The sequence below is a fragment of the Hemiscyllium ocellatum genome, chromosome 43, assembly GCF_020745735.1.
Source record: "Hemiscyllium ocellatum isolate sHemOce1 chromosome 43, sHemOce1.pat.X.cur, whole genome shotgun sequence".
In the NCBI taxonomy this organism is placed as follows: domain Eukaryota; kingdom Metazoa; phylum Chordata; class Chondrichthyes; order Orectolobiformes; family Hemiscylliidae; genus Hemiscyllium; species Hemiscyllium ocellatum.
Window position 1 is genome coordinate 23906707 of NC_083443.1, and position 26844 is coordinate 23933550.

At 40.1% G+C, this 26844-nt stretch overlaps 1 protein-coding gene across 1 annotated transcript in view; it reads right to left on the minus strand.

The window, feature by feature from the left end:
- The window catches only part of parga (poly (ADP-ribose) glycohydrolase a), a 215302-nt gene that overhangs the window by 69024 nt on the left and 119434 nt on the right, over window positions 1-26844 (minus strand). Inside the window, exons 11-12 of the mRNA XM_060854133.1 lie at window positions 21848-21908; window positions 12289-12364 (exon numbers count right to left, since the gene is read on the minus strand). Of these exons, the coding sequence (XP_060710116.1) occupies window positions 12289-12364; window positions 21848-21908 (137 nt within the window). The remainder of the gene's footprint in view (window positions 1-12288; window positions 12365-21847; window positions 21909-26844) is intronic.

Genomic DNA, 26844 nt, shown 5'->3' on the forward strand with positions numbered 1-26844 from the left:
TGGGTCCTCTACTTTTTGTCATTTACATAAATGATTTGGATGCGAGCATAAGAGGTACAGTTAGTAAATTTGCAGATGACACCAAAATTGGAGGTGTAGTGGACAGCGAAGAGGGTTACCTCAGATTACAACAGGATCTGGACCAGATGGGCCAATGGGCTAAAAAGTGGCAGATGGAGTTTAATTCGGATAAAAGCGAGGTGCTGCATTTTGGGAAAGCAGGACTTATACACTTAATGGTAAGGACCTAGGGAGTGTTGCCAAACAAAGAGACCTTGGAGTGCAGGTTCATAGCTCCTTGAAAGTGGAGTCGCAGGTAGATAGGATAGTGAAGGCGGCGTTTGGTATTCAGTGAAGGTACTGTTTGGTATGCTTTCTTTTATTGGTCAGAGTATTGAGTACAGGAGTTGGGAGGTCATGTTGCCCTGTACAGGACATTGGTTAGGCCACTGTTGGAATACTGCGTGCAATTCTGGTCTCCTCCCTATCGGATAGATGTTGTGAAACTTGAAAGGGTTCAGAAAAGATTTACAAGGATGTTGCCAGGGTTGGAGAATTTGAGCTATAGGGAGAGGCTGAACAGGCTGGGGCGGTTTTCCCTGGAGCGTCTGAGGCTGAGGGGTGACCTTATAGAGGTTTACAAAATTATGAGGGGCATGGATAGGGTAAATAGACAAAGTCTTTTCCCTGGAGTGGGGAAGTCCAGAACTAGAGGGTATAGGTTTAGGATGAGAGGGCAAAGATATAAAAGAGACCTAAGGGGCAATGTTTTCACACAGAGAGTGGTACATGTATGGAATGAGCTGCCAGAGGAAGTGGTGGAGGCTGGTACAATTGCACATTTAAGAGGCATCTGGATGGATATATGAATAGGAAGGGTTTAGAGGGATATGGGCCATGTGTTGGCAGGTGGGACTAGATTGGGTTGGGATATCTGGTCGGGTTGGACCGAAGGGTCTGTTTCCATGCTGTACATCTCTATGACTCTATAACTGCATGAAAATGGGACTAGATTAGGTTAGGATATCTAGTTGGCATGGATGAGTTGAACCGAAGGGTCTGTTTCCGTGCTGCACATCTCTATGACTCTTAAATAGCAGAGTGGGAGCCCATAACCCAGAGGTCAGTGGATTGAACCATCCTTTGCTATTTCTGAATTCCTATTATAGCTGTGAGGTGCACCTGTGGCTACTAGAGATGTCATTCAAATCTCCCTACTCTATTTTGTAGGGCCCCTTGTCGGTGCAGTTGTGTCTCTACCACTGACCAGGGGATTAGGTTCTAGCTCCACCTCCTCCAGAGATGTGTATTAACATCTCTGAACATACTGATTAAAAAAAAGATTAAATAAAACATCTAAAAACTTTTTTTTAAAAGTACTAAAAAAGATTCTAATGCACAAACATTTGCTGTGAACAGCATTATATACTGAACAAGATTGAAGTGAATCAATAAACAGCAGAATTTAACTTGGCTTCCAACAAAAACATTATTTGTCTTGTTTACTTCAAGCTCACCACATATCTCTAATGTGATACTCAATGGAACTTCAGCATTGTTTTGGAAGATCAGCAAGCAAAACTTACATCCAGAATCTCAACCTGAGCTACAAATCTTCTCAAAACTCAATGTTCTGGAAGATTTCCAATTTTCATTGTTAATGACAAATTCTTTTGGAGGACCTTTAAAAGGGGCTACATGACAAAGATGCTAGGAAGCATCATTGCCTTTAGGGGAGAAACAATTTCTCAAAATGCATTTAAAAACTGCACCATTATATAATATAATGCAATTCAATACAGCAGAGGAATGGGCCCTTTGGTACACCAAGTATGCCCCAATTTTGATCCTATTTTGACTTGCTACCTATTGCTCATGCGCAGTTTCTATACCACTGCTCACCTCCCATTCATGTATCTGTCAAGATATGCCTTAATGTGCCTGCATCTACCCGCTCCACTAGCAGTGCATTGCAGGCACCCACCACCCTCTGAAAAATGTTCCCACACTTTCCCGCCACCCCCACCCCCAAAACTTTCTCCCTCTCCCTTGAACCTGTGCCATCTTATAGTTGATCTTTGTTCCAAGGGAAAAAGCCTCTATCCACCCCATCTGTGCCTCTCAATTTTGTAGACCTGTCAGGTTGCCCAGTCTTTCCGGTGAAAGCAATCTGAGTTTATCCAAGCTCTCCTCATAACTAAAACCTTCCAGATCTGGCAACATCCTGGTAAGCCTAGGCACCCTCTCCAAAGCATCCACGTCCTTCTGGTAGTGTGGCGACCGGAACTGCATGCAAAATTACAAATTAAAGTTCTATGCAGCTGTAACATAAGTTCTACATTCGATGCCCTGGCTGAGGAAGACAAGCATGCTGTATGCCTTCTTGACCATCTTATCCACCTGTGTTGTTGATTTTAGGGAATTGAAGTTCTGTACACTCAGATTCCTCTGTATGTCAATGCTCCGAAGGGTTCTGCCATTTTTTGCATAATTTGCACCTGAGTTTGATCCTCCAAAATGCATCACCTTACATCTGCCTGAAATTAAATATTATTTTCAATGGTCTGGAAATTAGCTCTGGAATTTTGCTCATTTTATTTTGCATCCTGATGCATATTTTTCTCTTTTCAGGCTTGAAAATCTATGTGGCATAACTAAGCTTGGGAATTTGTGGGGGTAGGAAGGATTGCACACTAAGATCAAAACTGAAGGCACTACGACACTGTTACTGTCATGAACGCAAGTATACCATTCTGAATAAACAACATCAAAAAGAAATGTCTCCTCATATTGAATACCAAATCAATAAGTCTGTAACTTTAAAATTGTTAGGGTTAATTGGCCAAATCACACTTCTGAAGTTCAGAACAAATCTGAACTTTTGCAAATCAATTCTTATGTTGTCATTTTGAAAGCCACGGGGTCCTTTAAAAAGCTCTTTACAAATTCAACAGAGAAAAATGAAAGAGCAGAGATGAGGCTGCGATCCCATCAGAGCTTTGCTCTAGTGTCCGACTTGTCAGATGACAGCTGCCATTGCAGCTCCTTCAAGCATGTTAAAATGAAGTGGAGAAATGATAGGAGCTGCCTCAGGGTTAAGATTTTAAGTAGACTCTTTTTTTTTGTAGATATTTTTATTGAAATTTAACATTTTTGCAAATTTACAAAAATAAACAAAACTCTCAAATACAAACATTGATGTACAATTAAATCATATATACAATAGTCATAATTTAACAAAGAAAAGAGAAAGAAAGAAAACAAAAAAAGAAAAAAAAAGAACCGAAAAAAAAACCTCAACTTTCTACTAATCTAACCTATAACTAACCAGAGTGTATACCTAAGTCTCTTACATGCTCGGAATGTATAAACATCAAATATAATAAAACCCGTATTCGCGCAGGATTCCTCTCCCAAGGGGCCCCGGAGCAGCCCGGTCTGAAATCTTCACTAAATAAAAGCCCTTGTTAGGATAGCCGAAATATCTGCATTTATATAATTCAAAAAGGGCTGCCATATTTTATAAAATAATTCAGTCTTTCGGTGCACCATATTTGTGAGGAAGTCAAGGGGGATATATTCCATAATTAATCTGTGCCAATTTGAAAGTCCAGGGGGGCCCTCAGCCACCCAGTTCACCAAAATATTTTTCCTTGCACAGAAAGAGAGAATAGAAAATAGTCTGTTCCCATGCATATCCAGAGATGAGAGGTTCGAAAAGCCCAAAAGGAGAGATACAGGGTCCACCCTAATTTCCGTTCCTAAAATTTCTGTCAGGGTATTTGCCACTTTAGTCCAGTATCTGTGGATTTTCTGACAAGTCCACAGACAATGTACAAGAGTACCCACCTCTATTTTGCATTTGGGACACATTGGAGATGCTCCTGCCTTAAATTTTGCCAGTCGAGCCGGAGCTATATGGGCTCTATGAAGTATCTTTAGTTGGATAGCCTGAGTTCTGTTACAGATAGCAATTCTTCTAGCATTTTCCCAAATATCATTCCACATATCCTCAGAGATTTCTAGCCCCAAGTCCTGCTCCCATGTTTTAAGCAGGTCATCCATGTCTCCTGAGACTCCATCATGTAGCAAATGGTATATAGTACTAACGGAGGATGCCCCCGCTGGTCGTAAGACATTACGTTCTCTGTCTGATTTATAAAGACTATCTATTAATGTAGTCTTCCTCTGTATATAATCTCGAACTTGGAAGTATCGAAAGAGATCCCCATTAGGTATTCCGAATTTCAGACGCAGCTGCTCAAAGGACATCAGGATCCCATCTTTAAATAGGTCCCCTAAGCATGAGATGCCCCTGGATCTCCAGAGTTTAAAGGTGGCATCTGTAATCCCCGGTTGGAATCCCCATGCGCCTACTATTGGTGCATGGGGGGGATGTTTTATGTGAGTTACCCTCATTTTGCCGCATTATATTCCAGGCCTTAATTGTGTTTAATATTATGGGATTTTTACAGTGGTCTGTAATGATTTTCCTCTTATCTGAAAATAAAAGGTTAATAAGTGGGTATTTTACTTGGGAGGCTTCGATATCCAGCCAAATTGATTGTGGATCAGATGAAACCCAATCAGCTATGTAACTTAGTAGGGAGCTTAACTGATATTTCCTAAAGTCTGGGAAGTCCAGTCCTCCCCTTGCCTGTGGAAGCTGTAGCTTCTTCAGCTTAATAAGGGGCCGTCTATGGTTCCAAATAAAGGAGCCCAACCAGCCATATAATTTACGTAGGGCTAGCCTTGGCAGCATCAGCGGGAGCATTCTCATAGGATATAAGAGACGGGGCAGAACATTCATTTTAATTAATGCTATTCTCCCTAGCCAGGAAATCGGAAGGTCTCTCCATCGCTGGAGGTCCTGCCTTATCCTTTCCATTAATTGTACAAAATTAGCCCTATACAGCTGATCAAATACTGGCGTGATAAAAATACCTAAATATAAGAAGCCCTCCAGGGACCAACGGAAGGGAAAAGGGGATCCGTCCATTAAGTGGGGTATCATAGCCAGACCACCCATTGGCATGGCTTCCGATTTTGAAAAATTAATTTTATAGCCTGAGAATGCACTAAATGTATTAATAACTTGAATTAGACGAGGCACTGACATTAAAGGATTACTGAGGAATAAGAGAACGTCATCTGCATAGAGGGTAATTTTGTGTTTACCTGTACCAATCCTCGGGGCCATTATATTAGGATCAGTCCGGATGGCTTCTGCTAATGGTTCGATTATCAGTGTAAACAACAATGGTGAGAGAGGACATCCTTGACGGCAGCCCCTACCCACACTGAAGCCATCCGATCTTAACCCATTAGTAATAACAGCTGCTTTGGGGTCATTATACAATGTTGAAACCCATTTGGTAAACACCTGTCCAACGCCAAACCTTTCCAATGTGTAAAATAAATATGACCATTCAACCCTATCAAATGCCTTTTCCGCATCCAATGAAATTACTACTCCTGGTATCTTTCCCTGATGACAGGCTTGGATCATATTCAAGACCCTTCTGATATTATTGGATGATCTGCGGCCCTTAACAAATCCCGTCTGGTCCTCCTTTATAATATATGGCAGTACCCTTTCTAGTCTTAGTGCTAACATTTTTGAGAGAATTTTAAAGTCTACATTTAGTAAGGATATTGGTCTGTAAGATGCACAATCTTCTGGGTCTTTTCCTTTTTTGAGGATAAGAGAAATATTTGCTTCTTTCAGCGTGGGCGGGAGACAGACCTGACTATGCGCAAAATTATACATATCCATAAGTGGGTCAACCAATATTCCTGTAAATTCTTTATAGAATTCAGCTTGAAAACCATCCGGGCCCGGTGCTTTTCCGCTCTGAAGTTGCCTAATTGCCTCAAGTATTTCTTGGACTGTTAAAGGGGTATTTAGGGCCGACACCTGTTCCGGAGTCAGGCCCGGGAAGGTCAAATTTTTAAAAAATGACTGCATCCTCCTAATCCTATCTTCACAATCCTGCGATCTATATAGTTCAGAATAAAATTCTTTAAAGGTCGCATTGATCTTTTTATGATCATGAGTCAGGGTACCTGTACTTTCCTTGATGGTCGGAATAGTTTGAGGGGCTTTCTTTTTCTTTGCAAGAAATGCTAAGTATCTACCCGGTTTGTCGCCATATTCATATAATCTTTGTTTCGCAAATAATATTTCCCTTTTAGCCGTTTGAGTAAGCGCGGTGTTTAAAGCTGTCCTAAGAGCTGTAATCCTCTGCAATTTTGTGATAGAAGGTCTATCAGCGTATGCTGTTTCGGCTGCTTTTAGGCGAGCTTCGAGCAGACGCTGTTGCTCTCCCTTCATTTTCTTCTGGGTCGCTGAATAGGAGATGATCAAACCTCGTGCATAAGCTTTGATGGTCTCCCACATCATTGACGGATTGCTAGCCGTACCAGTATTAATTTCTAAAAAAGTTTTAAGTTCTTGGGAGAAGTACTTTAAAAATTTGCTATCTTTTATCAGGAAGGGGTCCATACGCCAATGCCGAGCGGATGCCCCATTGTTCTTTACCTTAGTTTCCATGTATACAGCGGCATGGTCAGAGATTGCTATAGTACCTATTTTACAGGTTGCTATAGAATTTAGAAAAATCGATGGGGCAAAAAACATATCAATTCTTGTGTGACATTTATGTGGATTAGAGTAGAAAGAAAAATCTCTACCCTGTGGATGGAGACATCTCCATACATCTACCAATCCTAATTCTTTATTCAGGTCCGCCAGTTGTCTAGATCTGGGAGATGCTCCAGCGGCACTCTTGGGAATCCTGTCTATTTCCGGATCCATAATACAATTAAAGTCTCCCCCTATAATTGTATGACGGGCACCAAAGGCCATCAGTTTTGAAAAAGCTTCCGTTATGAATTTAAAGGGGTGTGCCGGGGGGCAGTACACATTTAAGATCCCATATTCCTCTCCATTTATGAGGGCTTTAATCAAAATATATTGTCCAGATTCGTCTTTTATCTGATTTAGAATTTTCAAAGGGAAGTTCTTCCGGACAAGGATAACCACTCCCCTGCTTTTTGAATTAAAAGAGGAAAAAAAGGCCTGATCAAATCCGCCCTGTCGTAATTTTAAGTGTTCTTTATCCGACAGGTGTGTCTCCTGTAGGAGAGCTATATCAACTCTCTCCTTCTTAAGATTTGATAATATTTTCTTCCTTTTAACTGGCGAATTACTCCCCCTGACATTCCAGGTGCACCACTTAACCGACTGTTCAGCCATAATCATCTGGACAGATCCGAGACCCCTCGGGAGGGGAAACCCTATCTAGAACATCCCGAGCATGGAGCATACAAGATTTACAAAAGTAAAGATTCTCTGATACACTCAAAACAATATAACAAAAAACTCTTTCTAAGTATAAAAAATATAAAACATTCCGAATTGGAGATTTTCTCCCTTGTTCCCAGGGAGCGTCACTTCCTCTCCCACAGTCCATCTTACCCTCTTCCAACCAGTGCCCCACCCTTGACCCAGGTGTTCCTCAATAAAATGAGGAGAATTCAAATATAATATAAAGCTAGAGTTAACAGTGAACACCCCACCCCCACCCCCACCCACATCTAAATATATTTGGGAATATTAATACCATATATAACTATAAGATTACAATCTCAACACGTAATACTTAAATATAATACCACAAAATAACAGGGGAAAGAAAAACAACCCCGCTCCTAAAAACAGAAGTAAAATAGAATAAGGTAACCACCTCCCCCCATCAACATTAACCAAACGCCCCAACATATATATACATATACATACACACATAGGGGGAAAGATAAGAAAAGATGAAGGGATGTAAACCAAAATAATGGGAAAGGCAGACCAGCGTCCACAATCTCTTACAGCTTATTTAAGAGAGTCCAAGAATTCCTTAGCCTTCTCCGGTGATCCAAAGTTATATATGGATCCTTCGTGGCTAAGGCGTAGCGTCGCTGGATATCGTAAGGAGTACTGGATATTTAAGTCCCTTAAACGCTTCTTCGCCTCATCGAATGCCTTCCTCTTTCGGACCAAAGCTGGGGAGAAGTCCTGGAACAGCATGATCCTGGATCCTTTGTGGGTCATAGCTTGGGGATCTTTTCCCAGATTTCTTGAGGCTTCCAGGAGCATCTGCCTCTCCCTATAGCTCTGCAGCTGGAACAGGACCGGGCGTGGGCGCTGGGTTGAGCCGGGCCCACGTACTGTGACCCGGTAGGCCCATTCTACCCTTACCTGGCCTGATCCAGCCTGCAGATTTAAAAGTTGTGGCAGCCAATGCTCTAAGAATGCTGTCAGCTGGCCTCCCTCTTCCTGCTCGGGAAGGCCCAACAACCGAATATTTTTTCTACGACATCGATTTTCGAGGTCATCAATGTGGTTTTCTAGGTTCTGGACTCGATTCCGAGAAAACGGATGTGGTCGGCTGTTGATTTTATCCCAGTCTCTGAGGCTGCGGCCTTCGACTCCACCTCTCTGACTCGGCACTCCAATTCCTAAATGTCTCTGCCCTGCTTCTGCAGCTCGGCTGATAGTGCTTCTCTGCTCTGCCGAGACTCATCGATAAAAGCATCAATCTTCGCCTCCCACCTGGCAAACATCTCCTCAAAGCTCATCTTCATTGGTAAATCTCCTGAAGTAGCTGAAGACACCTTTGTTGCAGCTGAAGAGGGAGAGGGTGGGGGAGGGGTCCCTGCTTTCTTAGAGCCGCCTGTTCCCTTCCCTGTACTCATTTTCCAGCTAGTATTAGACTATTTAAATGTACTAATAGGTAACTATTTAAGGTTAACAACTATTATAAATGGTTTAGTGAGTGTGGTGGGGGTGGATAGCCCACTTTTCCCAAGTTTTGGGTAGAGCACTGTGGACTCAGTCTTGCTGGGTCGCCGCCATCTTGGATCCCCCAAGTAGACTCTTTTAATGACCACCAGCATCTTCACATACCTGTAATTCATTTCAATTTGCAACATGCAGAATGCACTCTTAAAAAGCATTGCATTATTCAGATGCTAATCTAATTGTGTTCCTCGGCAACTGCAGAAGTGCTTATTTTCCATTTTCAATCACAATATTAAACCAGACAGGTTAAATAGTTATTTCAAATCTTTAATTTTGTTCTTATTTATTTCCTTCACCAATTTGCATGTGCTTAGAAATAACCGCTGTTCAAGGATGATGAATCTATAATTATAACCAAACATTAAAGTAATTTCTAAAGACTTTTAAGGTAATAACCATTAAAAGCTCATCTTTTTAATGTTGTAAAAAAGCTGCTCGTCTGAGAACTACTTGATTTGTTTAAGAAGCAGCACGTCCCCAAGGAGTATTGAGATTGTACATTCTCCCCAGTAGGGCTTTATGGTTAAGCAACCTCTATACAGCGAATTTAGTTGAACTCACCAGTGTCACATGGCTGTGCATTTTCTAACTGTTTACATCTCCTTTGCTTGCTAGAATTAGACAGCAATTTTACCAGCATTGTCCTCGATTCCATTTCTCTCTGCACTGACCCCTCCTCCTAATAAAAACATTAAGCCTTAATATGTCAACCACATGATGGTGGAATGACATGACTTTTTCAAAAAAAGATGTCATGTTGACAACAACCTTTGATTTTTGCCTCAGCAGATAACTTTACAGGGTAGCTCAAACAGCACACTTAGTGCATTTGCTGGTAGACCTTTAAGTTGACCACAAGCCACAGGCAACTGGACAGCATTCAGGCTGCTCTAATAATCTATCCACATGCTCTTGGAAAAGGTTATCCTGTCAATTTAAAAATTAGTCTCTCAGCGCACTGTGTTGCTGCCATGTAATAACCAGAAAAGGGTTATAAAAAGCATCTTGGGATCCAAAGCTCGGAATTGCTAATCAATTTCAAATTCAAGGTGCATTGCTTGATACCTTCAATCAAAAATACTGCGGAGGAGACCTGTACATGATTATTAGTGGAGCAGCACCACAAAAATTGCTAAATTTTTGCAAAGATTTATCGCTTGGGTTGTGGATGCGAATGTTGGTTTACTTACCGAGCTGGAGGGTTGTCATGCAGATCTTTCATCATTATGCCACGTAACATCATCAACACGACTTCCATGTTGTTGTTCTACTCCACTTGACATTTATATGATCTGTTCTATGAAAGTGGATGTTATCATTTCTGGTTTTTCTTTGCAGTAGTTTGTCTTTGGGGTGTTGATGGAATTACAGGTTGAAAACCAGACCTCTTGGAGTTCACATGCATCTCTCTAGTTAGCTTGTCCTTGGATGGTTACATTATCCCAGTCAAATTGATGGCTCTCCTTGTCTGTGTATGCTGAGATGAGGGAGAGTTGGTCATGCCATTTTGCTGCTAGTTGGTGTTCATGTATCTGGATAGCTAGTTTTCTGCTGGTCTGTTCAACGCAGTGTTTATGGCAGATGAGGGAGTGCGCTGTTTTACTGCGAGTTGGTGCTCGTGTATCCAGACAGCTAGTTTGTGCCGGTCTGTTCAACGCAGCGTTTATGGCAGTCGTTACACGGGGATCCCACAAGGACCAAATCCTTTACAACAGCAATCACCCCAATGTCCACAAAGAGAGCTGTATAAGGACACTATTTAAACAAGCTGTAACACATTGAAAAACACAAGAACTACTCAAAAATGAGGAAGAACACCTACACAATGTCTTCAGAAATAATGGATACCCCAACAACTTCGTCCGTTGGTGCCTATCGAACAGACAATGCCAAGAAGACACCATATGTCCTGATTTAGTGGTCACCCTATATCAAGAACATATCAGAAATGAGGAAATTACTCTCAACTCTGATCTTCTGCATCTACAGTCCTCACTCTCTCCATATCAGAAATGACAACCAGACTCCTAAGACCACTGGGAATCATGGTAGTACACCAACCCATAGCCACACCATGCCAACTACTCAAGGACGAAATACCCACAATACACAGGACCAACGTAATATGCAAAATCCCATATAATGATTGTCATAAGAACTACATCGGACAGACCGCACAAACTAGTTGTCCGGATACACGAGCACCAACTCTCAGTAAAACAGCACTCTCCCTCATCTCAATGCATGCAGACAAGGAGGGCCATCAATTTGACTGGGACAACATAACCATCCTAGGAGAAGGTGGGGACTGCAGATGATAGAGTCAGGACAAGCTAACCAGAGATATGCACAGGAATTCCTACAGGCCTGGTTTTCAACCTGGAATACGATCAACAAGCATGTAGAAATAGACCCCATATACTGCAGAGAAAAACTAGAAATGACAACACCCACCTTCAGATCATATAAATATAAAGCAGAGTAAAACAACAACACTTCACGGAAGTCGTACTGATGATGTTACCTAGCATGGTGATGAAACATCTACATGACAACCCACAGCTTGGCAAGCAAACGAACAACCACAAATTGCTAAATGTTTGAGACAAAGATGTGTAATCATGCCAGGCTCTTGACAGCTGAGACAGCTATTCCTCAAAGTTCTGTATCAATGCAAAAACGTTTCAAGCAATACTAATAAAGTCTTAATAATGTGTTGCTTAAACTGTGGAGTTTTATCTGTTGTCGTGCGTACTTCATGCATACACTTGAATGTAGTATTTCAGCATGTCAAAATGCAAAACACCTGGATATAATTTGACAACGTAATGACTTACTTGTATACAAGAAAAATTGATCCCAAACTAAAATGCTTATATAATGTGGTATCGCAAAATCTTTCTAATTGTAATCATGTATTTTAAATATGCTCTAAATTTATTAAATTACGTTGAAGTGTCAATTGAATGGCATATTCTTTAACTATTTTGTTTTACCTGAATCTTTTGTGTTTTAATGACTCATGGGCTGTGAATGTCATTGGATGGGCCAGCATTTATTGCCTATTCCTGATTGCCTTGGCTAGGTAATTTATTAGGACAATCAAAAATCAATATTGCTGAGAGTCTGGAGTCACATGTATGGCTGACCAGGTATGGATGACAGATTTCCTTCTCTAAAGTGAATTATCTGGGTATTTACACCAATCAACAATGGTTAACATTATTAACTAGCTTTTAATTCCAGATTTTTTTTTGTTGATTTGAATTTCACCATCACCATAAGCCCAGGGCATTAGTTAGGGGGCTCTGGATTATTCGTTCAGCATCCTTACCACTCCTCTACCAAATCTCCTTGGTTAAATCAAGAAATACAATTTTGATTATCAGCAAATTTTCAAAGCTTTCTTTAATTTTTTGTTCTGTTCATACCTGAAGCATGCCATGCCCATTGTCTTCAATTGTTCCTTCACAAGTAATGTGCAGTCGGGTCAGCTTCTTTGTGGATCTGAAACCAAAACATTACAATTAAATAAAACTAACTTATGTGAATAGCTTGAATGGAAATTAATATATTTTATAAATTTATAATGGACGCAGGGGAGAGGGTAGCATCATGGTAATGCCACTGGTGTGGTATTCCTGAGCCCAAGATTAATGCTCTGGGAAAATGGGCTCGAATCCCACCACAGTGGGTGGTAAAACTAAACCCTAGCACTGCAAGGTTCAAGGAGAAAGCTCATCACCATTCTGTTCCAAGACAATTAGGGAAATAATTAGTGGATAGTGAGAACTTAGTCAGTGATACAAAAAACCCAAGAACAAATCTCTTAAAAACTGATTTCAGCATTCTTCTAGAATATTCAATTAATTATTTTGATCTATATTAAAACCGTTATACACCCTTGCTCATTGCTTATTGACAGCACTGCATTTTTTTTTAAGCAAAGAATTAACTCCCAATGGAACTATCTTTCTTTTCCTAACTTCTTAAAGTGATATATTGTTTATCTATTTCAAATGATATCGTTCAAAATTCATGAAGGTTACCAGTTCACATTCATGAAATTAGAAATTACTTCTTCTTTAAGAACCTGACAAATTATATAAATTCAAAATGCTTTCAAATGACTTAACTTAATCATTATTATTGTCAAAAATGCCAGGCTAATTACAAAACAGCAAATGCATTTTTGAGTAAACATGTTTGAACATGTCATAACATGTCTCTGGGCAGGCTGAGGAAGGGTCATTGGACCTGAAAATGTTAACTATGATTTCTCTCCAGACTCTGCCAGACTTGCTGAGCTTTTCCAGCAATTTCTACTTTTGTCTCTGATTTACAGCATTTGCAGTTCTCTTGGTTTTCATCTAGGGCAGCCTGAACTTGAACCTGGACATTCTGGTCCTGAGGCAGAGTCACAACTAATGTTCCACACCACTCCTCTCAGAACTTTATGCTGGTGTTCTTCATTATGAGTCCAGTGGCATTACTGCCCATCATCACCTGCCTCCAGTGCTGAAGAGGTGACAAAAGCCCTTAAGTTAAACACACAGGAGGTTGGAAGAACACAGCAAGCCAGGCAGCATCAGGAAGTGGAGAAGTCAATGTTTCAAGTATAACCCTTCTTTAAGACTGCTGTCTGAGGGATGCAGAGAACTTCTTCAAAGTGGGCATCCTTGGAAGAGACTTCGCATTGGTACAAACTTGGTTAGAGACAAAAAAAAAACTGCAGATGCTGGAATCCAAGGTAGACAAGCAGGAGGCTGGAAGAACACAGCAAACTGGGCAGCATCAGGAGGTGGAGAAGTCAACATTTCCGGTTAAAAACACATCATTCAGTTAATACATGCAAATCAATTTAATCAGATTAACATTTTCTTTTTGATAGCAAAATTTGTAAAAAAAAATTAATATAGGTAAGAAAATTTAGCTGTGTAAATCTAATACTCCAAGTCTTTATACTTTGTGCATTTGTCAACTGAATTTGTCAACTGAAATGCAGGCATGAAATTCTAACTATCCAGTCAGTTTATCCATGTTTGATTTAAACTATCTACTTCAAAAAAAAGGAAGATCGTTAGAATAAGAAAACTGAGTCCTGCAGAACTTTGAAACTCCAACTTTGAAACGTAACGTAGTGTCAGAGCTGTGTTACCTTAATAAATCATTAGTAAAAGTTTACATCCTACATAATAATTACATTCATGGCAATACATTCAAGGTATGAATTTTCAGAGGGCAATGATCTACAATAAACTTACTGGTGAAGAATATGTTGCTGGAAAAGCGCAGCAGGTCAGGCAGCATCAAAGGAGCAACAGAATCGAAGTTCCGGGCATAAGCCCTTCTTCAGGAATAAGGAGGGTGTGCCAAGCAGGCTAAGATAAAAAGTAGGGAGGAGGGACGTGGGGGAGGGGCGTTGGGAATGCGATAGGTGGAAGGAGGTTAAGCTGAGGGAGAGGTGGGTGGGGCGGAGAGGTCGGAAGAAGATTGCAGGTCAAGAAGGCAGTGCTGAATCCAAGGGTTGGGACTGAGATAAGATGGGGGTGAGGGGAAATTTGGAAGCTGGAGAAATCTGCATTCATCCCTTGTGGTTGGAGGGTTCCTAGGCGGAAGATGAGGCGCTCTTCCTCCAGCCATTGTGTTGGTCTGGCAATGGGGGAGGCCAAGGACCTGCACGTAGAGGAGGCCACATCGGGTGCAGCGGATGCAGTAAATGGTGTGTGTGGAGGTGCAGGGGAATTTGTGATCGATATGGAAGGATCCCTTGGGGCCTTGGAGGGAAGGGAGGGGGAGGTGTGGGCGCAAGTTTTGCATTTCTTGCGGTTGCAGGGGAAGGTGCCGTGAGTGGAGGTTGGGTTGGTGGGGGTGTGGACCTGATGAGGGAGTCGCAGATTTTTTTCCAGAAAAAAATGTGGCCTCCTCTATATTGGGGAGACAGGCCGCCTACTTGCGGAACGTTTCAGAGAACACCTCTGGGACACCCGCACCAACCAACCCAACCACCTCCTGGCTGAACACTTTAACTGCCCCTCCCACTCCACCAAGGATATGCAGGTCCTTGGCCTCCTCCATCGCTAGACTATGGCGCCTCATCTTCCGCCTAGGAACCCTCCAACCACAAGGGATGAATGCAGATTTCTCCAGCTTCCTTATTTCCCCTCCCCCACCTTTTCTCAGTCCCAGCCCTCGGACTCAGCACCACCTTCTTGACCTGCAATCTTCTTCCTGACCTCTCCGGCCTATCACCCTCACCTTACCCTCCTTCCCACCTATCTCATTTCCAATGCCCCTCCCCCAAGTCCCTCCTCCCTACCTTTTATCTTAGCCTGCTTGGCACACCCTCCTCATTCCTGAAGAAGGGCTTATACCCGAAACATTGATTCTCCTGCTCCTTGGATGCTGCCTGACCTGCTGCGCTTTTCCAGCAACACATTTTTCAGCTCTGATCTCCAGCATCTGCAGTCCTCACTTTCTCCTAATAAACTTACTGGTCAGACCAATGAAAATAAATTTGTCCTTAGGTCCCAAATTAATAGTAGAGCCTCAGTGATAGATGTTAACCCTGACAGGAGGGCCAAATTATCACCATTTGTTTTATTTCTTTCAAATGAGATAAAGGAAAATATACTATTGACAAGTAAATTTGCTGGAAACTTAAATTATTCAAAAGCTAGAATTGTGGTCAACATATTTAATAATACTGTAAAATCAATAGGTTTTAAACCAAATAAGCTATTCAGGAAAATTTATTTCCAAATAATTGCTTTAATTGTTGACACAATTTACCTGATCACAGTAGAACTTCAACCTCACATTTTCTTGGTATATTAGAGGAGGTTTTGGTAGAGTTCACTTGAGCTCACAGTTGTATAAATGAGGAAATACTGGTTCATGGCACGTGATACACGCTATCAGCTGACTCAGTGATTTATAATGGTAGACAACATGAAATTGAGTTTTTGGGCAACTTTCAACTCCTGTTTTGAAATAAATTTAACCAGTGTATTGATTTTACAATTAAATGGACACCAGTGGGCTTTATCATTATTTTAAGTTACAGTAGTCAATTAAGTATGTTCACAGAGTGGAAGGAATGATACTAACATAAAATGCAAAATAAAGTATAATTCAAGATCTGTCCAAAGAAAGCTAATATTACTTTTCACGTTAATAATCAAACATCTGTCCATACCAGTAAATAACCAGTAAACGAATGAAGTTGAGCACCAGGTTTTTAAATAAACAGCTCTGTAATCACACACCATCTCCCAGACTATGAGTGTATTTGCATACAGTTTTAATTATGATATTTTTCTTCTTTGCATTGAAAAGGTCATGTTGATTAGTCAAAATGTTTGGAAACTCTAAGCAATAATATATAGCTTGGAAATTATCTGTTCGATAATTTCAAATTCTTGGAAGATGTTGGGATGAAAGGTCAAGTATATGTGCACTAAAGCAAATCTCTGAAACATGTAAATTACTTTCACCACAAGAGCCAAAACCCAAATTAAACAAATAAGCTACAAATAAAGAAGCCAAAAATGGGTTCTGTCTTAGTAAAATTAATTAAACAAACAGTGATTGTCATTGATTTTTGAGAAGTAGCAGCTCAGGTTGATGATGAGTTAGAGGGTTTGTTTTCAAACATCTATTTTCAGACTTGCCCGAGGATGTGTGTGTTGTCCCAGTCAAAGTGTCATATAGACAAAAAAGGACACCACTTTGACTGGGACAACACACACATCCTAGAACAAGCAAAACAAGACACGCACGAGAGTTCCTACAGGCCTGACATTCTAACCAGACCTCCATCAATTTAGACCCCATCTACCTTCCCTTGAAAAAAAAAGAACTGGAAATGACATCACCGACCTTAAAAAACCAAGATCTATAAACAGAGTGGCGGGTCATACCATCAACACTTCACCGGACACGCTCACTGATGTTACCCAGTCATGTGACGAATGTCTGAAAACAAACCTTCCAACTCAGTGAGCTAACATACATCCAGTGATTGCTATTTCATAAGCAAGAGGAGAACTGCACTAAGGTGGCTAGCATTTCATCTTCAGTGTTTGAAGAAATTAAGCTAAAAATAAACTACTAAGCATCACAAAGCACTTGTTATTCCCTGCTCCCATTCTGTAAGCTCCTTGTTATTCTGTATGCATCAAACTGTTTCAATTATTTAATCCTAAGCCTTTATTACATCATATTTAGTTTGAATGCTGTAAACAAAAGAATAATATAGGATGATGCACTGATCAATTTCCTTTTCTCTATAATACTGCTGTGTCAATCCTTGGATCAATTGTCTTCTACTCAGTGCTGAAATTTAGATCACAGAATCAGAGTTTAATGGCATGAAAAGATTTAGTCCATCGCATCCGTGCTGATCATCTACTCTCTAATCTTATTTCCAATAGTTGAACCTCAACCTTGTATGTTTTATATTTCAAGTGCTCCTCTAAGTATTTAAAATTTGGCAATGTTCCGACCCTGACTCCACTTTCAGGCAATGTGTTCCAGATACCCACTGTCTTTTGGGTGAATCCTCAATTAACCTCTAAACCTTCTGCCCTTATCTAAGATCTACACCTCAGTTATTGATCCCTGTACACTTTCAACAGGAACCCTCCCACGCCCCCCACCCCCTCATCTCTCTGCTTCAAGGAAAATAACTCCAGCCTATTGAGTTCTCTTCTTAGCTGAAATGATCTAGCCCAGGCAACATTTTGGTAAATTTCTGCTAGACCTTCTCTAGTACACTCATATCCTTTCTATAGTGTAGCCAACAGAACTATACATTGCTAAAGTCCACGTAGACTAAATCAGATACACAATCCTCACCAATTCATCTGGTTATCTCTCCAAGTTCAGATATGTTCAGTCCCTCAGAATTCTTCCTAATAACTCAGATTTTAGTTGGAGTATTATGTATAGTTCTCGACACTCCATTATAGGAAGGATGTGAATGCACTGGAGAGAATGCAGAAGCAAATTATAAAAATATTTACAGGAATGAGAAAATTTAATTATGAGGATAGATTGAAGAAGTTGAGAATGTTCTCCTTGGAGAGAAGGTGGTTGATAGGTGATGTATAGAGGTTTTCAAATCATGAGCAAGCTGGATAGAACAGATAGAGAGAAACTGTTCTGCTTGTAAAAGGAACAACAACAAGAAGGCATCATATAAAGGTGATGTACAAAGGTAGCAAGCATGCTATTGAGAAGAGTCATGCCATCCTGAAGTCATGTCTACAGTTACAAAAGTACCTATCTACTTCCTTCATGAATGAATCCTCAGCTGCTATTATCCATCCTGTACCTGCACTTCCTTACGTTGCAGGGTAACCACATCCTTAAATGTGTTATCCATGAACCTCTCTGCCTCACGAATATACCATATTGTCCCAGATTTGATCAAGCTCCTAAACCCAAAGCTTGAGTTGCTCCAGTCAGAGGTATCTCCTGCATACATGGTCACCCAGACCGTCAGGAGCATTTAGGGTTTCCCACATAGTACAGAATGTGCAAATCATGGGCCTAACCTTGCCAGACATATCATAACTGAACAGAACATGAACACTTGCTTTCATTTTTCCCTCATTCGTATAAAATCATAGAATAAAAACAGCTTATTCTTATTTGTGTCAGACAACCAATACTCTTTAACTTTATCAAGTGAAGAAATTCAATTCTGAAGTTCTAAACTATTAATTATCTGTTTATGTTTTTGCAGCTGTACTCAAGGCTTTAATTTAAATTAATATCTAGAACTACAGACAGGAGAGAAAAGTACCCACCAATTACCACCTGTTGTCCTGTGATGTCTCATTTTGATTTTGTTGTAACACTTCCACCACTGGTCCATCTACCTGTGGGATGCCTCTGCTCTCACTGCTCTTTTAAGGTTCCACACAAGTCTGCTGCCAGTTTATCCGCTTCTGGGTCCTCACTCAGCACCTGCTCTCCTTAATGTAAGGACAAACAGCAAGGGACCCAGCATCGAATCGTGTGGTACACCACTGGATACAAGCTTCCAGTCATAAAAGCAAACTTTGACCATAACTCTTAGTCTCATTATAAGAAGAATATTTGGCATACAATTTGCTGAATTGCCCTGAATGCCGTAAGTTCTTAGCTTCTAACAAAAGACTCATCAGAAGCCTTGAAGTTCATGTCGACCACAGCAACCAAAAAAACTCAGGTAAACTAGATGTTTCCTCAAAAAAAACTCATTCAAATTTGATAGATATGATCGTCTTGATTAATCCTTGCCTCTTTAATCATCTCCTTCAGAATTTTTTCCTATTGCTTCCCTGCCACTGATGTTAGACTCACTGGCCTGTAGTTTCCTAGCCTATCCCTGCCACCCTTCTTGAAAAATAGCCCAACATTAACTACCCTTCAGTTCTTTGCTTCTCTATTTTTGCTAGAGAGGATTTAAAAATTAATCAGAACCTCTGCAATCTCCTCCTTTGCCTTCCGCAGCAACTTGGAACACATTTCATCTGCATTTGGGTATTTATTTAATTTTAAGTTCATTAAAGTAGGTAGTACTTCCTCCCTCTCAATGCTAAGTTGTTCAAGCATATCACATTCCCTCCCCCGATCTCTGTGCTTACATGGTCCAGCTCTATGTAAATAGAAGAATATAGCTAGTGCAAAATATTCATTTAAAACCTCATCTACATCTTCTGTTTGCACATACACATTATCACTTTGGTCATTACTCTTTCCTTATTAAAACTTACTTATTAAAATGGATTTTCCTTTATTTTAACCATCAGTGTTTCTTTGTGAGACTTCTTTACTCTCTCAACTTCATTTTTACGTAATCCCCTGAATTTTCTATACTCCTCTGGGGTTTCTGATTGATAACTGCCATAATGTTCCCTTTTTCCTTTATCCAATCCTGTACATCTCTAGATTGATTGGTTTCACCCTTCACCTTAATGGGAATATGTTCACCCTGCACATACTATGCTTTCACTTTGAATGCCTCCTATTGCTGTGGAGTAGACTTGCCTACAAGTGACTGCTTCTAATCCACTATGTCCAGATCTTACGTTAAAATCAGCCTTCCTTAAATTCATAAATGTAACTTCTAGCACATCTTTGAACTTCCCCAGAACTGTTAAGGTCACTATCACAGAAATGTTCCCCTCTTCAACACTTCTATCACTTGCCTGGGTATGGTCTCTTAAATTAGGGAGACTTGCCTATATGTCTGTCCTTCTTTGCTCCCTGACTTGTTGGGGAGCTATTGCACACTTCTAGAAATGTGACAGCTCCTTTTTTTGCTTTAGGGTCTACCCATATGACCCCATTTGAAGAATGGTCTAAGTTTTATTCCTCCTATTGCAGTAACTAATTTCTTAATCAACATTGCAACACCATCTCCTTCATTTCAGCCACTCTCCCCTTTTTGCCTGAAGGTTCTGTACCACAAATGTCGAATTGTCAGGCCCGCAGCCTCTATGATAACAATGATATTATATTCCCATGTGCTAATACACTATCAACTCATCTGCAATAAAACAAAGAACTGCAGATGTTGGAAATCTGAAACAAAAACAAATTGCTTTAAGTCGTCTACCAGGTCGGGCAGCATCTGTAGAAGAAAGCAAAGGTCATGTTTTGGGTCCAGTGAATCTTCTTACCTTTGCTTTCCCTTTACAGATGCTGCCTTACTCACAAGGTTCCTTGCATTAAAACAAATGTGCTACAGCCTTGCCATGCTCCCATGTGCCTTAACATAGCCTTAACATGGCAATATACATTCAGCTTCTAGACTGACTTTCTTTCTCCTCAAGGCTTGTCTGTGCATCACCCCTATTGTACCTCCACTCATCCCCTTGCCAAATTAGTTTAAATCTTCATGAATAGCACTACCAACCACTCTCCTTGAAATCAAGCATTAGCAAGCTGCCTTCAAGCTAAAGGCAGAAAAATATTTTACCAACAGCATTAATGTGATATAATGGAAAGTATTTCAGAACACCCCATGAGTATTTCTCATCTGATGCACTACAGTAATTTATGGATTTCAACTGGCTTTCCTTGCTTATTTATTTTGCAATATGACTCTTTGTCTGATGTTTTTGTGAAGGCCTTTCAGCTGATGTAAGTGTTTGTACTTCATACCTCACATTTGCAACATAACCTTGAAGGAATCTATCTCCTATGGACTTTACTGATTCAAACTGCACTCTGATAGTGCCGGAGGCCTGGAATGTTGTCTCTTTGGTAGCTACTTTAAGTTACATTATTCTGCAATAAACTTCAAAAATACTTGCTTAGGGCTATCCATTTATCAAGCACTCAAAGAGTCACAGTACTTTGGAGAAAGTACTTTTTCTTGCATCACATTAAATCCATGTGCTTGCTTTTAGGGGATCTTCAATTCTTTGTTTAGGTATAGCCATTCATATATAATGGTTTTTTACCTGCAGAAGCAAGGAAAATTAACTATTTTGCAGTGAGATACAGTTAATGTTTTAGGTAGATAATCCATCATCAGACCAAAGGCAGTTTAACTGAATATTTTCAGCACTTTTGTTCACATTAGTTTTCCAGCAAACACAGTATTTGCTTTTGAAATCTGAACTATTTTATCAACATTAAAACTATATTGCTACAAAAACCTACTCAACGTCAAAAATTCAGATCGATCTTAACAACTGTCAAATCTGACTCAATTTACTTGTATACAATGTAATAGATGGAGCTAACCTTCACCTGTACAATCTGAATGCAATTTTTGGCTGCAGCAGAAAGTCTTCCCAGACTAGATGGCAGATGCTAAGTGTATAAACGTTGTACAAATGTTATTTGCTATTCACAACCTCAATCATTTTCAACTGAGTCACATTAAATAAAACAATGCTCAAACACGATGTAATGACTGCATACTGGTAGCTGCACTGAAGTTCCTGATAAATTAAACCCAAATATGGGTCAGTAATATCCTCTTACCTTTCCCATTCAGGGAAGTTAGGTAAACACTGTCGCTGAAATGTTACTAAGCCAGTGGGTTCTAAGACAAAAAGAGAAAGAAATTAATAAAAGACAAAGGCATCCAAAATAATACACACTTATCTAAACACATGAAATTGTCATGTATGATGGTTCTACAAATTAAAATGCTACATTTATTACAATATTGACTTTACAATCAAAAGCTCATATCGATTGCACTGTTGGACAAATTCCACTTTTAAAAAAAATACTGAACATAGGTATTTAACCAAAAACCATTGTACAGTTACAACATAGAGAGAGGCTACTTGCCCCATTCTGTCCAAGTTGGCTCACTACATGATCACAGTTAGTGCTATCCGCCATAGCTATCCAATCCTTTCTTCTCTTGCCTGCACCGAATTAGGTGACCAGAAAAGCAACTTTCAGAAGGTGCAGGATGTGACAATGTGAGCACAGCTACATATAAAGAATCGCATATCACTCAAGATGGAGCCAAAGCAGAATTCAGTACAGCTCGTCAAAGTGTACATCCTCCATAAATCTAAAAGTTATATTTTACCCCTTGTTTGTTTTTCACAGAAATAATTTGTGCACAAGTTAGATTAAGGAGCTTTTTATTAAGGAAACAAAAATTGCTGAAAAGGTGATATTTCGAGTGTATCTCAGAAAAGTATTACATACAGTGATATCACTTTTCCCAGGCATAATAAAAATGATTAGGAAAGTCCTCATTTAGTCACGCCTGGACACTATATGCATGTAACTGGCTTTGGTTCTACATGCATAATTGGAATTATGCAACTATCCTCCACTGAATGCACTAAAGTATTCAGAGAGTTTGCTGTAGCGTTCTATCCAATTTAGTGTTCTGCAGTTTGTAGAGATGGTTTTAAAAAAAGTATATTACATTTTCTTTACTACAAGTCGCATTCATTGCCGAACACAGTGATATCAAAAGACACTCAGATTCCAGTAATGCAGTAACAATGAAATCATGACAATACTAGGAGGATCTCTCAGAGATGGACAATTTATGAGTGACATCTGCTTATACAGGAGAACATTTCACACCTCAGTATTTCTACCTCTTTCTCATCATGGTAGCCATTGATAGAGGCTTGTACAAAATCCCAACAGCAACAGTTACAGGAGGATGAACAATCGAAGTTTGCAAAGGAAACAAGCCATGACGGGACAGGGGCCAGAAAAACTGTGTTTTCTTTTAATTTTAATGACTCATGATAACATGCTAGTATTTCTGTTCTTTGGTTTCGAAACAGTATATCAAATATATGGAATTACTCTTTGTTGCTCTATTTTACCTACAATGGATAAAGCAGCTTACAACTCACACCAAATTTCTTGGTCTATTCAGAAGGAGTATCTAAAGCATCAATTCAGAACACAAGGTAATTTTGTTGCTATACCCTTGGCCCCTTGTAATAATCATGCCTGTTGATAATCAGCTTCCACAATAAGTAGACAACCAGACTACACAAGAGTGGCTGACAACAACAAACTCAGGCAGATTAACTGTGGCAGACCCTAAATTTAATAAAGTGAAGGTGACAATATCACATCCTAAATAATAGCTTGCATACCATTTTGAATCTGAAGCACCTTACTTTCGATCAGCAAATTGCTATAGCACACGTGGGATGAATCCCAACTGTGCCAAAGTGAGGAATCTCAAGCAGCATCAGTAACTCTTAAGCAACAGGTTTATCTAGAGTTTAATTTCCATGAAATAAGTCTCCAAGACAATTTTGTGGTGCATTAATTACTAATCCCAATATTACAGGAGACTCCAAAGGGTTCACAGTACATTTGAAGCAAATGATAATACTCTGTTTCATTGATGAGAAGTATTTTAATTAACATGAGAGGATGTTTGGAAGTAACTGCAAAAATCTCCTGTTCACATGCCTGATGAAACAATAGCATTGGCACCGCTCTGTCTTTCAAAAAGATAGAACCATAGAAATGATATAGCACAGAAGGAGGCCATTCAGTCCACCTTGTTGGTGTCGACCCAAAGACACCCAAATGCCCCTTCTAATCCTATCTTCCTCCTCACAGTCCATAACCCGCACTTTACAGTGAATCCCAGACACCTACACCCTCTCCGTAAAAACGTTTTCCTCACAGCCCCTCTAATTATCCTTCTGTCCCTTAGCTTGAATCTATGAGCACTGGCTTTTGAATTCTCTGCCAAGGGAAACAGGTTCTTTCGGTTTACTCTACTTCTACCCCTTATAATTTTGTACATCTCAATCATGTTGACCCCTCAGCTTCCTCTGTTCAAGGAAAACAACACCAGCCTCTCCGATGTCTCCTCAAAGCTGCAATATGCCAGCCCTAGTAACATTCTAGTAAATCTTCTCTTCATTTTCTCCAGAGCAATTACATCCTTCTTGTAGTGTGCTGACCAGAACTGCATACCAGTGTCTTATTCAGTTCCATCATTAAATCCGTACTTTCTCAATCTCTGTCTCTGGCAATGAGAGACAGCAATCAATATGCCTTCTTTGCAACCTTATCTACTTGTACAGCTACCTTTAACAACCCGTGCACTTGCACACCCAGATCTCTCACTTCATTTTGTTCTCCTAAAATGCATGACCACAGACATCTCAGAGTTGAACTCCATCTGCCACTTTCCTGCCCACGTCAGGAACCTATCATTTCTGAGCTTACAGCTTTTCTCCACATGGCCAACTTTTGAGTCATCTGCAAATTTCCCAATTCTGTCCCCTATATTCAGGTGCAAATCATTAACGTTTAAGACATACAGCAGGGATCCCAACACAAAGCCCTGCTGAACACCATTTGAAACTGCTTTCCATTTACAAGGGTAGCCATTGACCATTACTCTCTCATTCTTGTAACTAAGCCAACATTGGATCCAATTCAACACATTACCCTGAATGCTATGGGCTGTTTCTTTTTTGACAAGTCTGCTATGTAGGACCCCGGCAGATGCCTTACTAAAATCCATGCAGAGAACATCAATTGCACTACCCTCACTGATCCTCCTCATCACTTCCTCAAATAATACTATTAAATTTGTAAGGCGTGACCTTCCCTTAACAAAGCCATGCTGAAGACCTAACAATTTACCCACCACCGAAGTAAGACTAACTGCCCTATAATTGTTTTATACCATTTTTAAACAGTGGAACCATATTTTCATTCCTCAGTACTTCACCTATATCTACAGAAGATTGGAATATAATCCTCAGTGCATCTGCAATTTCCTCCTTGACCTCTTAACATCCTTGGTAACAATCCACCTGGCACTGGCAACTTATCCACTTTCAAGGATTCCAACTCCCCTATCACTCCCTATCTCCTTATGATTATTTAGTCACATATTTCACACTGCTCCTCTTGGATTACTGTATCCACATTTTGTGAATATGGAGACAAAAAAAAATTTAGAACTCATCCCGTATCCGCTGTAACACAATTTCCCATCTTCATCTCGACAAATCCTACTGTTTCTTCATCTATCTTTTGGTTCCTTACATGTTTTTCCTTTATCTTGCTTGTTAATACTTTTTCATGGCCTCACTTTGATTTCATTATTTCTTTCTTCAACTTGATCCTTGTACTTTCTATGTCCCTCTTGGCTATTTGCAGTGTTGAGGTTTTTGTGACGATCATAAGCCTTCTTTTTCTATTTAATCTTCCCCTGTATTTTCTAGACAATCAGAGAAGTCTAGATTTGCCAGTTTCATTCTTAATTTTGGAGGGGACATGTCCACTTTGTGCCCCAAGTTCCTCCCACTCGTGGTTACTAGTGATTTATCCTTTAGCAGTTTTGACCAGCCCACCTCAGCCACATCATTTCTCAAGTTTTGTAAAATTTGCCTTCCCCCAGTTTAAAACATTTACTTCAGATCTATCTCTGTCTTTTTCCATAACATTAATAAATCTAACCGAATTGAGGTCATTATCCCTGATATGGTTACCCACTTGTGAATTTTCATTTCTCAAAACTAAACCCAGAATTGCATCTCTTCGCGTTGGACTTGTCATATATTGCTTAAGAAACCTTTCCTGGTCACAGTACATGGATTTTTCACCTTCAATACCCCTTACATTGCTTGAAATCCAGATGGTATTGGGATAGTTAAAGTCTCCTATGACTGCACTCTTATTCCTACAGGCAGAAATTTGTCTGCAAATGTGTGCTTCTATCCCCCCTCACTATTTGGGAGTCTGTCATATATTCCTACCAGTATGACTGCCCCTTTATTTCTAAGCTCAGACAGCCTTGTTTCTTAACCCATTAAGTTTATCACGCCTTCTCACAACGGTAATGGAGTCTTTAACCAATATTGCTGAACCCCCTCCATTTTTATCACCCACTCTATCCTGCTTGAAAACTCTATATGGAGGGATAATCGAGCTGTCAATTTTTCCCTTCCTTTAACTAGGTTTCTGTTCTAACAAGAACATCGTCCTCCCAACTGTCTACCTGTGCCCTTAGTTCATCTGCCTTGTTGTAATACTCTTTGAATTGAACTACAAACAGCACAACCCTGTCAATTCCTTTGCTGGATGCTTTTTGATCATTGATTCTTTTGACATTCCGAGTTACTGACTACATCACTAACTAATGTTCTACTTCCTATTTCCTGATCTGAATCTGACCCATCTAAGCCTACAGTTTGGTTTCCATCCCTCTGCTGTACTAGTTTAAAACCTCTCCAACGGCACCAGTAAAAGCACTTGCGAGGATATTTGTCCCAACTCTGCTCAGGTGCAACCCGCTAGGGTTGTGCAGGTCCCATCTTCCCCAGAAATGGTCCCAATGTCACAAGAATCGAAACCCCTCCCTGGTATATCATTTCGCCAGACACATTCATCTGATGTACCCTCTTCTTCCTGCTCTCGCTACCACTTAGCATTGGGAATAATCTTGAGATTATTACATTTGGGTCCTGCATTTTATTTTCTCTCAACTTCCGAAATTTAGTTTTCAG